Here is a 17069-nt window from a genome sequence, read left to right on the forward strand (position 1 = left end):
ATAGCGGAAATTAAAAATATATAGTTAAGTTATAAACATTACTTGTATTAAATGCCGGAAGATTTAATGGAGTTTTCTCTGAATAAAGTTTTTCATCCACACATTGATTACAATCCTTATCCATATCATCTGCTTTTAAGCCATCGTGTTCAAAATAACGCTTTCCATCGCCAAGAAATATTTCTGATTTAAAATTGTTACCTGAAAACATTTCGGCAAGGTACACACCTCCCATTGTATTATTTGGACCATGTACTTCATGATAATTGGAGATATTAAGTTTACTTGGAGGCGGCAGTTCTGCATTATTATTTTTCATTCGTATTAAATATAATCTATAACAGCATATTGGCCCATTTCTTTCACTAACTCTAGGTATAAATGCCTTGAGAACACATTTTTCACTGTTTATGCGTACTTTAGTCCACATGATACGACTTATTGATTCAGGCACTGAAACAGGCATTGTACATTTTCCAATAGCTGATTCTCCTGTTTTTCGATGGCGGGTTATTGCTGATACTGTGACAGTGTAATTTGTATTTGGAACTACACCATCATATGTGGTGTGATAATTGGGCTCATCAATTCGTCTTATTTTTGGACCCCATGTCTCATTATGAGTTTTTCCATTTAATTTATAAGTAGCTACTCCCTCCAATTGTATTTGATAGGAAATTACTTTTCCGTTTGGTTTCTCCGGATGCATCCAAGCGACATCTACAGTATTTATCTTTGACACATTATTATTAATGCATAAAACCTGTAGGTTTGTAGGTTTGGAAGCAATACCATCCATTGTAGTTCCGTTAACGATGTCTGACCAAGGGCCACACAACTTCGTTAAATCACAGCACGCACGGACTTTAAACTCGTATTCCGTTGCAGTTTTTAAATTATCGAACATGTAAGGAAGATTCCTGGAATTTTGCTGATATACAGCTTCTTCAACTATTTTTGGAACATCGCCAGCCTCCGATACCACAAGCTCATAGTACTGTACATATGGTATTAAGTCTAAAGGTGGAGGATCCCATCCGATAGTTATTGTGGATGCTGTACTTCCTGTAGTTTTTACCTTTGGTATAAAAATGGGGTCCTTTTCTAATGTTCTTACTGGAAATGGATATTGGAAAGCGTCTCCATTACCAATACTATTCTTAGCCGATATACGTAAAATGTAACTCGTGTTGGGAAAAAAATTTTCGAGAACATATGACGTATTACCACCACCAATTATGTCTTTGTAATATCTAAGTTCAGGATTTCCTTCTTGCAAGTATTGAATAAAGTATTTCTGAACTGGATCATTTCCATTATTAACTGTCCAATTTAAATAAATTTTACCAGCTCCTACTGATTTAACATATTCAATGTTTACTTTGGGCTCATCCATTACCAATAAAGCAATATTTTTCCTTGTTATTTCTTCACCATTTGACGCATAAACAACACATGCGTAAGAGCCATTTTCCTTTTTATAAACCTCTGTTAATTCTAGAGTAAAATTCACATGAGTTATATTTATTTTCTCTATATTTGAAGATTGATCGAGAAAATCAAATACATTTTCATCTTTTAACCATTTAAGTTGTTTTTGTAATGTCAAATTTTGAGGATAGATTTCAATAACACAAAAAAATTTTACCGGATTTCCAATTTTTTGTTTCACTTTTAGTCCATTTACTTCTCTAATATGTGGTTTCAAATATGGCTGAATGAATATTTTTGTAATTAATCCAGTTTCAATGGATTCGCAAGTATACAAGCCTTCATCCGAAATTTGTATATTTGATATAAATAACGTTATTTGATACATTTCTTGCCTTTCTGATATCTCATTGGTGTTATTATCATTTTTTTCTGTGGATACGGATGATCTAAAAAAAAAAGACAAGACATGGTAAATTTTTGTTAACTGGTCAAAAATTAAATTGTTTAGCTATAATTATTTTTTAAGGAAACAATATATTTTTGTTATTACACATTCGTGTTTTGTTGCTAACGTTCAAAGACAATTTCATATATGAACGCCAAAAGTGAATATACACAGGTGACATATTTTGTTTCATTATTATAATACAGAACATAAAAGCGATTTGTAGATGAAATTTGTAAAAGTAAAATCCTTAAATAATAACACTAGTTTACAACGATTTTGCTCATGACATAAAACCTATATGGTTTTGTTTATTTTGGACGTCTAAGTCCGGAAAATATATTTTAAAAAATCTAGGAAGTAAAATTTTTGAATTATTCATAAGAAAGAAAATGCTAAAAAAGGATTAAATTAGGAGGAAAAAATTGAATACTTAGATTTGTAGTTCATTTTTATATAAAAAATTTTACTGGTCTTCCTAACAACACTATAACAATGGATTCCTGTCACAAAAATATTAAAAAAGTATAAATGAGAGTGTATGAAATGAACTATGAGGGATAAATTCAGATCCGTAAGTTTGTAATTCAGGAAATTTATTTTCTTTCGAAATTTATTTTTTTAATTTAAAAAAAAAAATGTATCAAAAAATTACTAAAATTCGGTCCAAAAAAAAAAAGAAAGAAATCTGGTTGTTAGGTCACCGAATAATAATTACTAACATTATTATTTTTTTTGTTTAAATTTTCCATTTTTTATTGTATTTAAATTTATTCATATTTTTGGCTCACTGTTGCCACTGTAATTTGTCATTATTTTTTGCTTATACTAACCACTGTACTTATTTTTGGTAATGACCCGTTAGTTTTTTTATTATTTGTTTCTCACTCCAATTCTTATTACAAGCGTATTGTTGTTGCTCTTAAAAATGCAATTTATTTATTTGGAGACTTATTGCATGTATTTTGTTTTTGCATATTTTGAATATAAGTAAACAAGTTGAGTTGGTACATTGGAAGTGAGAAACAAATAATAGTACAACAACAACAGTGTAGCCCTTATTTACAAGATCAATTGTTAGGCTTAAGGAAATTATTTTTAAATAAAGATATCATTGTCAAAGTTGAATTCATTCGAACAACATCGCTCTTTTTATTTGTCGGTACCTCGGTCGTAAAAAAAGCTTTGTGGTTCAAATAAAAAACTTTTGTGCAACAAAAATAAAAAATTAAACATAAAAAAAAACTGTGAGAAAACATATAAAAAAAAACTATTCGAAAAATCAAGAGACAGTGAAACATATATAAAAAACTGTTAAACAAATTTTTGGTGACGTACCTATTACAAATCTATTTTTAAAAAACCTATTACAAACATTATAGAAATTATTCGTTTTGTCGGCTCGATAAATAGAAACAGTTTTTGCTGAAAAATAATTAAATACATAGTGTGTCTAAAATTTTACCGCTAATTTTTATATACAAAAACAGATAAATATATTCGGTTCCAGTACATAATATAAAGGTTTCTGTACACCAAATTTTTTGTCGCTCTCAAGATTGCGGTACATATGTATATAAAGTTAATACATAAAAGCGTGTATATAAACATTTTGGCGTAAAACTTTTGGCGTCAGTTACAGTGCTCTACGATACATAGTGTCATCCATTTTGTAAAATATTTTCGAACATTTTTGGCTCACTTAACCTTAATTTTTAAAAATTTATGATGATTCTGGAGGAGGTTAAGCAGCAACGGGCTAACACTAAGAAGAGCATTACCCGCATCAAGAACCAAATCGAAGCCAATGGAAGGGGAGAAGGTAAGACACTTTCGTCAGCCGAGTTGAAGTGCCGTTTGGGGATTTTGGAGTCGTATTTTAAGCAGATACTGACGTATCAAACCCAAATTAAAAAATACAATCCCGAGGACAATGCTAGGCCCGAAATCGAGGATTTGTACATCTCAGCCAAAATGAATATCCAGTCGCAGCTTGGTGAAGATGTTCATAATACAACATTGTCCGAGTCCACCATTTGTTTCCCAGCTCCCAGCCACAAATTGCCTCAGCTGAAATTGCCCACATTTAGTGGTAAGTACAGTGAGTACAAAAATTTCATTACGTCGTTCAATCAAGTTATCGATCGCGAGTTTGGCCTATCAAATATTGAAAAGTTTAATCATTTGCTCAACTGCCTCCAAGGCCAAGCTCTAGAAACGGTCAAGGCTTTTCAGATTACGAACGAAAATTACCCGAAGGCTCTGGAAAGGCTCAAAACGCGTTATGATAATAGCTCGCTTATTTTTATGGAAAATATTACCGCCCTTTTTGAACTTCCTGCCATGTCCAAATACAATTGTGCCCAATTACGAAGTCTCGTGGATAATGTTTCTGCCCTTTATAGTTCCTTGCTGTCTCTTGGCTCACATAGTGATATTGCTAATTCCATGTGTGCTTTGTTCCAAATCTGACCATTCAATTACTCGTTGTTCTCGGTTCAAAGACATGGATGTCAGTCAACGTTTCGATAATGCTGAATGACTAGGCCTTTGTCTAAATTGTTTGTCCAAAGGACATCAAGTAAACAACTGTTCCTCTACATTCAAGTGCAAATTTTGTTCTCGCTCGCATCATAGTTTGCTTCATCGGTCTCAGCCAGCTTCTCGGCCCTCGTCCCCTGCTTCTGAACATATTACTTCTCATGTTGCCTTGAATGAATCTTCTGCCTCGGTCCATACCCATATGGAAAAATCCTCGCCGGAACAGGTGCTGCTTGCTACTGCCATGGTTCTAGTTCGTGACTCCACTGGTCGCTATTAACTAGGACGCGCTTTGTTAGATTCTTGCTCTCAATTGAATTTCATAACCGATGAATTTTCCCAAAAATTACATTTGCCTCGTACAAAACAAACTACTGAAGTCTCTAGCATTGGTAACACTTTTAGCAAATCTAAATATAGGTCGTCCACAAATGTAAAATCTCGAGTCACAGATTTTGAAGTTTCGCTCTCGTTTTGTGTCACTCCTCACATTTCGTATCAACCTGATGATGAATTAGATGTCTCATCCTGGAATATGCCCCCAAATACTCAACTTGCGGATGAAAACTTCTTCAAATCAAAACGAATTGATTTACTTATTGGTACTGAAACGTTTTTCGACATTTTAGCAGTCGGTCAATTAAACTTGGTCCTAATTTGCCTAAATTACACAAAACACTTTTCGGATGGATTGTAGCAGGTCGTTATGTATCAAAACAACCCAATATTTGTGGCTCTTCTTGTATGCTCTCGATAGAAGAAGATATTGATCTTAAATTACAGCGCTTGTGGGAAATCGATGAAGTTCAATCTGGCTCAAATGATTTGACACCAGAACAATCTGAATGTGAAACATTTTTCAGTGATACTGTTCATACTGTTCATTGCCCTTCAAGGAATCGCCTGACGCTTTAGGTCTTTCTCGAAAAATGGCTCTTAAAAGATTTGTATCTCAAGAGAGACGATTTGCTCGTGACAGCAATATTAAATCCCAATATGTTGCTTTTATGAAGGAGTATGAAGATTTTGAACATATGAGTCTAGTTCGTAGCCTCACCATTGCGTTTTCAAACAAAGTAGCACTCCCACAAACTTAAGAGTTGTTTTCGATGCCTCGTGTCCATCATCGTCCCAGAAGTATCTCAATGATCCTCTTATGGTTGGCCCAACAATTCAAGATGAGCTGTCTACAATTTTACTTCGGTTCCGTCTTCATCGCTTCGCTCTTACTGACGATATAGTAAAAATGTATCGACAAGCCCTTATTGACTCCCAAGATAGAAAATTCCAATATATTTTGTGGAGAAATTCAGAAGAGGAAGAAATTCGAACATATCAGCTAAAACAGTCACCTATGGAATGTCAGCTGTGCCCAGTGTTGCCAAAACCTAATTGAAAAAAAGTGCTAGATTGTTTTGAAAAAAATGCTAGAAAGTGCTAAAAATAAAGAAACAAATGCTAGAAAAAGTGCCAACAAAAATAAGCTTTTTTATTGTAAAATATTTAAATTTAAATTTTTAAAATAAACTACATAAATAATATTTTTAGCTCCGTACGCAAATGGACCAACTTCACTTATTATGGGACGATTTGAACACATAACAAAATGTTTGTAATAACTAGTTTTAGTTTTTCGATTCTTAATTTATCCCAAAAAGAGGATTTTTTATATGTCCCCTAGAATTTTTCTAAAATAGCTTTATTTTTTGATATTTTTTAACTGCATAAATAATGTTTTTACCAGGGACAGAAAATAATGATTATTCTTAAAATTTAAAACAAAAAAATCAAATACAAGGATTAAGAGTATAATTTAATTGAATATACCATTTGTTTTCTCTAAAGATGCATTATCGGTTAAAACAATGATTTTTATTTTTTAAGTTTTATTTAAAAAACTTAATTTTAATTATTTTTCTTTGAGTTTTATATATTACTCAGAAAATAATAATTTTTCTTAAGTTTTATTTTTTTGTTCAAATCATAACGATTATTTTTGCTTTTTATATTTTTCATTGAAAAATAAAAATCAATTTTAAGTTTAATTTTTTAACTTGAAAAATAAAAATTATTCTTGAGTTTTATTTTATTTTTTCAAAAATAAAACTCAATATGAAAACATTTTCTTATATAAAATGTTTAGAGAAATTACTTTTTACAATACTACATGTAAATTTTAAGCTTTTCTTAAGACATTTTGAAAAAAAGGGCAAGTATGAATTTTAACTCTTCACTATCTAAAACGCATAGCTATGATAACCCTTTCACGTATACGGGACACCGCGGTTTGGTTTTGTGCGTGAAAGGGATAATATTGATATGTATAAAATGTTCAATATGGAATATGTGCGTCCAATATAAGGTTTAGTTTCCAATTCGAATTTTTATGTATATTTTGTCATTTCGTTTGTAACTCATCGTAGTCGTAGACTCACAAAAGTTCATACATACATACATATATTCTGGGTCCTTATAATATTTCATTTATATTTGTAAGAATATATTTTCATATTAAGTTTTATTTTTGAAGAAAATAATATAAAACTCAAGAATAACTTTTATTTTTCAAGCAAAAATATAAAACTTAAAAACAAATTTTTATTTTTCAATGTAAAAATAAAACTCAAAAGTAATAATTATTTTTTGAACAAAAAATAAGAATCAAGAAATAAGTTTTATTTTTGAACAAAAAAAATAAAACTTAACAATAAGTTTTATTTTTGAAGAAACAAATTTTTGCTTGAAAAATAATTATTAAATTTTAAGTTTTATAATATAATTTAAACAGTTACTGTCTCTGGTTTTTACCTTAATATGCAAACGTAATAAATCCACTTATTTTAGGTTGATTTTAATACGGAATTAGAAATGCTTATTCAATAAATTTTTATTATTTTTTTTTTTTTTTTGAATTTTTTAGATCGGAAGTAAACAACCAGATTCTGGAACTGCGACATTGCAACTAATAATATCGCCATTAATTCTCGAAACAGTTCTGTCGAAAAATGTTGTGAATAAAAAGTTTCGATGAAATCATTTATTTCAATATTTCGATTGTTACAAATATTTACATTGGGTTAGTAGTCCAGATTTTAAAAACAACTACTTCAAACCAGTGGAAAAATATCTCGAATTTATTGTAAGAAATTTTAATTATAATTGACGGTTTAGAAAAATGAATAACAATAAAACTAAATTATTCTACTTAAAATTTTTCTGCATAACATCTAAAATTAAAATAAATTCACTTTTTTGTCGGACAAAATAAAGTGTAAATTTTATATATCATTATTTAAATTTCTTGTATATCAAAATTTTTTATCTATTTTGGTTCTGATTTTAATATCTGTATCTATTTAAGCCATTTTGGTAATTTTGTTCTCCATTATTATTCGCAATCGCTTTCCCTTCCCCTTGCTATCCCCATATGATAATTTTCAAAAGAAATACGTTTTTGATCACTATTTCATCGGAATTTTTTGATAAATTGTGGTCCAAAATTAATCTATTGGATTTAGGGCGGTGCTCTGAGCAACTTATTTCAATTTTCAGTGATTTTTCCTACAGTAATGTTATTTTTTAACTTTATCAAGTGCTTAAGCTTATTATCTTGCCGAAATATAAAGTTGCCCAAGTCCATTTCGAAGGCACTGATCTTAAGATTTCACTGCAATATGCTCATATAGTGTTCATTGGAGCTTTTTGAATAAATTTCACCTAGGTTCCCCACACCTAACGTTAAAAATTGGACACTTACGAAGAGTCAACTGACCCATACCTTCAATCTTTCACCAACATATTTAAAAGCTTAAAATTTTTTTTCGATTTTAGTATTTAATTTCATATTTTTTAGATCAAATTTACGTAGTTGGTCAGATGAGTCCCAATTTCTACCGAAAATTTTGAAATGTCGACAATGAGTGTGAATTAAGCCCTTCAATATACAAAATTTAAAAAACAATACCCCAGGTTTCAAATATTATGGTGGAGGGCTATCGGTATTGTTACATTATTCAACTTTAAGAGCGAGAATCTTAGTGAAAATGGAGTAACTAATAACAAATGAACAATTCACGAGCTTATTTAATAAAAATTTGGAAATAAATGCCGTAAAAATGGGTTTGGGAGACTTAATGCCTCAACCGATTCATGACTTCAAAAACACGACTAAGGTTAAAAACATTATTGTAAAAAAAAAAACTCTGAAAAATTTGAATGACCTGCTCAGAGCATCGCCCTAAATCTAATAGATTAATATTTGACCACAATTGATCACAAAATTCCGCTGAAATAGCGAACAAAAACGGATTTCTTTTGAAAATAATAGTATGGGAGAAAGCAAGGGAAAGTGAAAGCGATTGCGAATAATAATGGTAAAATAATTACAAAAATGACTTGAGTAGATCCAGATATTCAAATCAGAACCAAAATAGATAAAAAATTTTGATATACATAAAATTAAAAAAATTATATATAAAATTTACACTTTATTTTGTCCGACAAAAAAGTGAATTTACTTTAATTTTAAATGTTATACAGAAAAATTTTAGGTGGAATAAATTTGTTTTATAGTTATTTTTGTAGCATTGTATATAAACTAAATGAATTTAAAAAAAAGTTCCATATTCAATAATCATTTAACAGATTTTTCGATAAAAGAATGTAGCATGAGCACTTTTGCACTTTATTTTGTCCGATAGTGTATATCTGAGGATAGCAAACTCGAACTTTCATTGATTAAAAAACTTGTTCCAGAAACGTTCCATTGAACGAGTTTGTTGATGCGTAACGCCAAAATTTTTGGTTGTGAATATTTTTGAAATTGTGTTTACAATTATAATGACATTTCTAATTAAAAGTCTAACGGGAAGACACAAATGAAATCCTTTCTAAAGAATATTACAATTCAAAAAATTTTTGGAAATGTATATTGAATATAAGATTTTAGTTTAGCTTTGTTCCATAGGAAGCGGGCCTTTTAAAATGTAACTTAAGCTCATCAAATACGAACCGATATTTCTGTAGATAACCAGTAAACATTAATTTTTATGTTGTACATAATTAATTAATTATTCATTTTTAACCGTATTTTTACAGAAGAACAATTAAAATTGGCATACAAGAATATGTACCAAAAAATCCTAAAATGTGCTAAAAAAGTGCCAAAAAACCTTTTAAAAATGCTAAAAAAGATGCTAGGTGCTAGATTACATTTTTGGGTTCTAAATGAGTTAAAGATGTTTTCTTATTTTCGTTTTCGCCTAAAGTCCAAATTGATGAAAAATCACCAAACTTACAATTTTGACGCTCTCGTCAGCGCTTTTCGATCCCCTAGGACTTTTATCCCCTCTCATAATAAAAGCTAAAATCATCATGCAAGAGTTGTGGATTCTAAAAATTGGCTGGGATGAGTCTGTACCTCAAGAAATACACTCGGCTTGGAAATCTTTCGTCTCTGATCTCAAACTATTACCTTCGCTTAAAATTCCTCGTTTTTATCTCGCTCCTGATTCTAAATCAGTTCAACCTTCATGGCTTTTGTGACTCATCAATTCGTGCTTATGGTTTTTGTTTTTACTTTCGTGTTAAAACTTCTTCAAAAATCTTTCCGCAATACCAAATCTGGAAGTCGTTCTGTGGACAGATTCGCAACTAGTTCTTCACTGGCTAAAGCAACATTCATCTACTTTGTCAGTTTTTGTTTTCAATAGGGTATCAGAAATTCAAGATCTAACTAATGGCTGCGTTTGGCGACATGTCCCAACCCAGTTCAACCCTGCTGACATCGTTTCTCGTAGTTCGACTGTGCAGGAACTCGCCTCATCCATCTGGTTCAACGGACCAGCATTTCTCGCTCTCAATCCTGTTCAGTGGCCCCCTACTAAAACTGATAAACGAAGAAAATCAGCAAGTATTCGACAAAGAAAAACGGAAAACCGTACTTCATCTTGAAACAAAATCTAACTACATCCTCGATTCTGTTGGAAAATATAGTTCGTACTTAAAAATCATTCGTATTATTGCCTGGATGTTTCGTTTTGCTCAAAAAACAAAAACTAATATTTCCAATTCTGACTATTTGCAGCCCCAAGAATTAGAAAATGCTAAACTTTGTATCGTTTTCAACATCCAGAAACTACATTTTTAAGATGACATAACTCGAGCTCTAAAGAAGAAAGATCCCCAAGGTGCTCTAAAGTGTCTGAACCCCTTCAAGATTCGTCAAATGGTTTCAATTTGCTCAAGATCGGCGGACGCTTGGAGTACGCGGCAATTTCAGAAGGCCAAAAACACCCCATAATCTTGCCCAGCAAATGCCATTTCGTCCACTGTTACGTACGTCATCTGCACATCAGTAACTACCACGCTGGACCCAAGGCTCTAATGTCATTGATTCGCCAACAATTTGGATCATCAACTCCAGGAATTTGTGTCGCAGCATTGTAAATTCGTGCCCTCAATGCTATCGCCCAAAGTTGTTGCAACAAATTTGCCTGTGGAACAACTCAACCCGTCAAGGCCCTTCGCAAGGTTTGCTGTCGATTTTTGTGGTCCAGTCAACACCTACCTAAGAATTAGAGGAAAGGTCCCCTACAAGACATACATCGCTATATTTGTTTGTCTCGCTACCAAAGCTGTCCATATTGAAGTGGTATCCGACCTGTCAACAGATGCCTTCATTGCTGCCCTAAAACGGATGATTGGTCGTAGAGGTCTTTCCACAGATTTATTCTGTGATAATGCAACAAATTTCGTTGGTGCAAACTCTAAGTTGGCTCAATTAAAGTCGTTCCTTTTTGAACCAAAAAATTAAAATTTTATTACAAATTATTGCTCGAATCAATTTATTAATTTTCGATTTATTCCACCTAGGGCACCACATTTTGGCGGATTGTGGGAGGCGGACGTCAAATCGGCCAAAGGTCACTTAACCAGAACCCTGGACAACACAAGGCTCAACTACGAAGAACTCGCAACGGCTATGATTGATATAGAGGCAGTTTTAAACTCGAGGCCCATTTCGCCTCTATCCTCAGATCCCAGTGACTTTGAAGCTCTTACACCAGGCCACTTCTTGATAGGCGCTCCCCTCCGTAGTTTGCCAGAACGTGACGTCCCTACAAATTAGATTAACAAACTTGAATATTGGGCCCGAATAAGCGCCATCAAGCAACAATTCTGGAAAAAGTGGTCCCATGATTATATAAATGAGCTCCAGACTCGCAACAAATGGACTAGCACCAACTCTAATATTGCTAATGGTTCCCTAGTAATCATCAAAGAAGATAATTTACCCCCGCAGCGTTGGCTCATGGGTAAAATCATCAACATTGTTCGTGGAAGAGATGATCGTGTTCGAGTTGTCGACATCAAAACTACAAAAGGAGTTATACGTCGCCCTATCCACAGACTGGCTCTTCTATCTTCTTGAAAGTGTCCTTTCAATGGAGCCGGAATGTTAGGTCACCGTATAATAATTACTAACATTATTATTTTGTTTTGTTTAAATTTTCCATTTTTTATTGTATTTAAATTTATTCATATTTTTGGCTCACTGTTGCCACTGTAATTTGTCATACTAACCACTGTACTTATTTTTGGTAATGACCCGTTAGTTTTTTATTATTTGTTTCTCACCCCAATTCTTATTACAAGCGTATTGTTGTTGCTCTTAAAAATGCAATTTATTTATTTGGAGACTTATTGCATGTATTTTGTTTTTGCATATTTTGAATATGTGTAAACAAGTTGAGTTAGTACATTGGAAGTGAGAAACAAATAATAGTACAACAACAACAGTGTAGCCCTTAATTACAATCAATTGTTAGGCTTAAGGAAATTATTTTTAAATAAAGAAATCATTGTCATAGTTGAATTCATTCGAACAACATCGCTCTTTTTATTTGTCGGTACCACTGTCGTAATATCTTTTGTTTTATAGATAATCACTGCCCAACAAACAATTTCAGCAACCTATAGACAACAATTCAAAGAACCTGAATTGCTCTATAACGTTGTCGGTGAAGAAAAAGCTCTTCATCGTACACTGGTAAAGAGTGGGTTAATAAAGACCTAAATTTTATATTATTGATTTTGTTTTCTGAGTTGATTGTTTGTTTCCGAAAAATCAATTCTCACTTTTAAAACATTTTTATCCAGCTCTACTGAGGGAAGATAGTAAAAGAAAAACATTTTATCTCAAAATTTCGACATACAGGACAAAAAACCACCGGACATAGCCTTTTCCAAAATATATGTTTCATTCCATGAGCAAACAAAAAATATTAATTTGTAAACTTGAGTAATTAATAATGAAAGAGCAAAAAAGTTCCATTTTAATTGGAAAAATTAAAAATTTTCTGATTTAAAGTGAAAAACTCCAAAATTTTCGAGCCAAAAGTGAGTATACAGTCGCATTAAATTTTGTTTTAAATGACAAATGTCACCGATTTTTTCATGGAATCATTTTATTACATTTTTAACACATTTAATAAAAAAATATCATAAATTTCACCGACTTCTCCGGGAATTTTGGTAAAATGTTCTCCTATTTTTACAATAACCCCTTTTACATTTGATATGTCATATTCTGATATGGTTGTCCAAATAATCTCTAATATACTTAATTGGATTGAGATGTTAAGGTTCTGAGAGCTTTTGAGATGTGTTGTTGTCATTTGTTTCCAAAATATTGAAGAGCCCCTAGAGTCTTAGTATAATTACAACTTCCAATGGCAATTAAAATAAAGTTCTGAGGTTAAAAAGGAAAATATGAAAATTCTCTTTTGACTTCATTATCATGTTAAGAAAATTAAGATTTCCACCAATAGAAGTTGCCAAACTCACCAAATAACGCTACAGCTACCATCAATTTTAACGGCATATTGGAAGATGTTTTAATTCTGTTCCAAATTATTTTTTCACTAAAATTACGTGACTTTTTCACGAATAAAAACCTTAAAATTTCGTTGTTCTCATAATCCATATGGTTATTCATTAAGTAGTTTCCATAAAATTTTTTCGAAAAAAAATTATAAGGAACTGACAAAACAAACTGTTCTAAATATCGTCAAATATCGTAGAGGATTTGGTATTTTATAGGGTGTAGGGATTAGATTTTTTAAATTTATTAATAAAAAAATTGAGTGAGACGTTGGTGTGAAGGGTTTGCAAGAATATATTTCATTTATTGTGTCAAAAATGGAAATTCATGGGCAATAATAGACTTTATAAGATGTCAATGACAGGTCAATAGACAGGAAAGAATGCTTTTCCTGTGATTGTATATGTAATAGATGTTGTTTTTGCCCCTTTGCAGGTTTTCCACATTTATTGGCATAGTGACCCAATTCGCCGCAATTAAAGCATTTGCCCTTCATTTTGTTCTGTCTGTTATTTTTCCTCGCTTTATTCTCTCTCTGAGAAGTTTTCATAGAAAAAATTTGCTGTGTTCTTGTTATTGCTTCTTCGCGATCAATTTTCTGTTTATGTCTATCTCCCTCTTCGAGAATTTTCTGTTTAACGGTTGTGTAATTGGGGAAGACATCGCGTGTCTCAATTGCTTTAACAAAATTCTCATAGTCATCTGGTAAACTGGAAAGAAGCATTATAATCAGGAGTTCATCATCTGCCAACTCCGTAAAATTATTAATATGCTGACCTACATTTCCTACACCAGCCATTGTAAGGTTCACCAACTTTTTGTATAGAGACACCTAAAGTGGACCTCTCGGCTTGTAGGTCTCCTCCAAACGTACCCAGGCATCTCGTGATGTCAAGCAATTCTTTATTAAGTTCAGTTTAGATGGTTTTACACAAAGCGGTATTGTAGCAAGCACTTTTTCATCTTCTGCTCCCCACGCTTCTCGATCCTTGTCAGTCTTAGCATCCTCGACCCTAACAACACCATTTGCATGCTTCCACCAGCCATTGTGTATTAATACACTGCGCATGTGTATGCACGTTGACCAAAACTTTACCAACAAAATTCTCCAAACTTTATTCACTTTAATTATATTTACCAGAACTTTGTTCTGGGCACATAACCTGTTTATTTTAATATAACAAAAGTCTTTATTCTATTTCAAAAGTAAATTAATATAAAAGTTTATCTTAGGCAAGTACAAGAATATAATGAATAATAAAAAGGATAAGACAAAAAGAGAACAAAGTAAAATAAGTTAACGATATTCACATTGGAATATAGAGTTGCCAATAGTTATTTATTCCGTTTTCCAACACCTTGAAAAAAATATGTGACATTTTCTATTTACAACAAAATTTAATACGACTGTATATTCACTTTTGGGTCGAAAATTTTGGAGCTATTCAATTCAAATCAGAAAAATTTTAATTTTTTCAATTAAATTGCAATTGTTTTGCTCTTACATTATTAATTAATATTTAAGGATTTTACTTTTACAAATTTTATCTACAAATCGCATTTATGTTCTGCATTTTAATAATAAAACAAAATAAGTCACAGGTGTATACTCATTTTTGACGCTCAGTGTACATCATACATGGGATTTTTTCATTAAGCATTAAAATTGCATTACCATTTAAATTTAGAAAAAATTGTAATGGAAAAAATTTTAAGTTTTCATTAAATGGAAATTATTTTTTTATTATAACTTTTATGATAATGGTAAAGCCGCATTCACAATGCTAGCAACATTTTCAGGGGGTGCTAGCAACCAATTCTTTTTAAAACTATATTATCTTGCGGCCACAATATCACTATTTGATCTTGTAGGGTAGAAGTTGGACCATACGCCACTTTTTTTTTGAGGCGGCCTCAAATTAAAACCACAATACATATTCTTTATTCTTTTTCTGAACTGACCAAAAACGGCGATACCGCCCCATCCATGGGGTAAATACGCCAAGAGGATGGAGCAGATTTGTCATTAGTAAAATCAACCAAAAAATTTAAAAAATAAAAACTTATTTTGCTGTTTTATACTTTAATTCATTAAACAAAGTATAATAAACCAGATATTTATTGTTTATTTAACAAAACTTAAGAAAAAAATTTAAACAAATTATTACTGATTTTTTCTATATTTTAACCAAATTTTGTTCTACATCACAAGCATTACATATATTTGGCGCATGTGCCCCACGGGCAGTTCTGGGGTTTAGTTTCAATTTTTTTCGGGCTTCAAATTATATTATCGAAAATATTATTGTCTTATTGTTCACTATTATTGACGTTCTAATACTGACCAATATATTTTTTCTATCACAAAAACTAAAAAAGTTAGAACAAAAAGTTCACACAGTGAAATATTTTCACAGCCCTTTGAAAAACAATTAATCATGTCTGCCTCCCATCATATGTAAAGTTAATGTTTCAAATTTTCAGGGATGATAGATAATCGATAAATGAAAACAAAATTTGATAATGCGATAAAATCGATTACTCAGTTTTCAAGTTATTCGCTATTGGCAGATGTGCCCCTATGGCGTATGATCCCCACCAGCCATTATGTATTAATACACTGCGCATGTGTATGCACGTTGACCAAAACTTTACCAACAAAATTCTCCAAACTTTATTCACTTTAATTATATTTACCAGAACTTTGTTCTGGGCGCATAACCTGTTTATTTTAATATAACAAAAGTCTTTATTCTATTTCAAAAGTAAATTAATATAAAAGTTTATCTTAGGCAAGTACAAGAATATAATGAATAATAAAAAGGATAAGACAAAAAGAGAACAAAGTAAAATAAGTTAACGATATTCACATTGGAATATAGAGTTGCCAATAGTTATTTATTCCGTTTTCCAACACCTTGAAAAAAATGTGTGACATTTTCTATTTACAACAAAATTTAATACGACTGTATATTCACTTTTGGGTCGAAAATTTTGGAGCTTTTCAATTCAAATCAGAAAAATTTTAATTTTTTCAATTAAATTGCAATTGTTTTGCTCTTACATTATTAATTAATATTTAAGGATTTTACTTTTACAAATTTTATCTACAAATCGCATTTATGTTCTGCATTTTAATAATAAAACAAAATAAGTCACAGGTGTATACTCATTTTTGACGCTCAGTGTACATCATACATGGGATTTTTTCATTAAGCATTAAAATTTCATTACCATTTAAATTTAGAAAAAATTGTAATGGAAAAAATTTTAAGTTTTCATTAAATGGAAATTATTATACCCTACACCACTTTAGTGGGGAGGGTATATTGGATTTGTGCTGATGTTTGTAACATACAAAAATATTCGTCCTAGACCCACCTTAAAGTATACCAATCGGCTTAGAATCGTTTTCTGAGTCGATTAAGCTATGTCCGTCCGTCCGTCCGTCTGGCTGGCTGTCCATGTAAACCTTGTGCGCAAGCTACAGGTCGCAATTTTCAAGATAATTGGATGAAATTTGGCATGCACATTTTATTTGACCCAAGGACGAAGCCTATTGAAAATGGTTAAAATCGGTCCATTATTTCACCTAGCCCCCATAGAACAGAACCCCCCGAAAAGGGCTTCTGAGCTCATAATTATGTTAAATATACAGATATATCGATAATATACGGCACAACTAAGTTTTATAGAAGTCTTGATGACCCTGCCAAATTTCATAAAGATCGGGACCCATTTGACCCTAGCTCCCATACAAAGTCC

The 17069-nt window shown here is 31.7% G+C and overlaps 2 protein-coding genes across 2 annotated transcripts in view; one reads left to right on the forward strand and one right to left on the reverse strand.

Annotated features, from left to right (window-relative positions):
- Window positions 1-17069, reverse strand: part of LOC119612032 (tyrosine-protein phosphatase 69D) — a 314226-nt gene that overhangs the window by 251733 nt on the left and 45424 nt on the right. Inside the window, exon 3 of the mRNA XM_037967748.1 lies at window positions 43-1880. Within this exon, the coding sequence (XP_037823676.1) occupies window positions 43-1880 (1838 nt within the window). The remainder of the gene's footprint in view (window positions 1-42; window positions 1881-17069) is intronic.
- Window positions 3289-12052, forward strand: LOC119612042. The gene is made up of 2 exons (XM_037967756.1): window positions 3289-3971; window positions 10506-12052. Exons 1-2 carry the CDS (start codon window positions 3605-3607, stop codon window positions 10526-10528), a joined length of 390 nt encoding a protein of 129 aa, XP_037823684.1. The 5' UTR covers window positions 3289-3604; the 3' UTR covers window positions 10529-12052.

Source organism: Lucilia sericata, unplaced genomic scaffold, assembly GCF_015586225.1.
Source record: "Lucilia sericata isolate MDLA Ls3-8-SP2 unplaced genomic scaffold, ASM1558622v1 Contig000033F_arrow, whole genome shotgun sequence".
In the NCBI taxonomy this organism is placed as follows: domain Eukaryota; kingdom Metazoa; phylum Arthropoda; class Insecta; order Diptera; family Calliphoridae; genus Lucilia; species Lucilia sericata.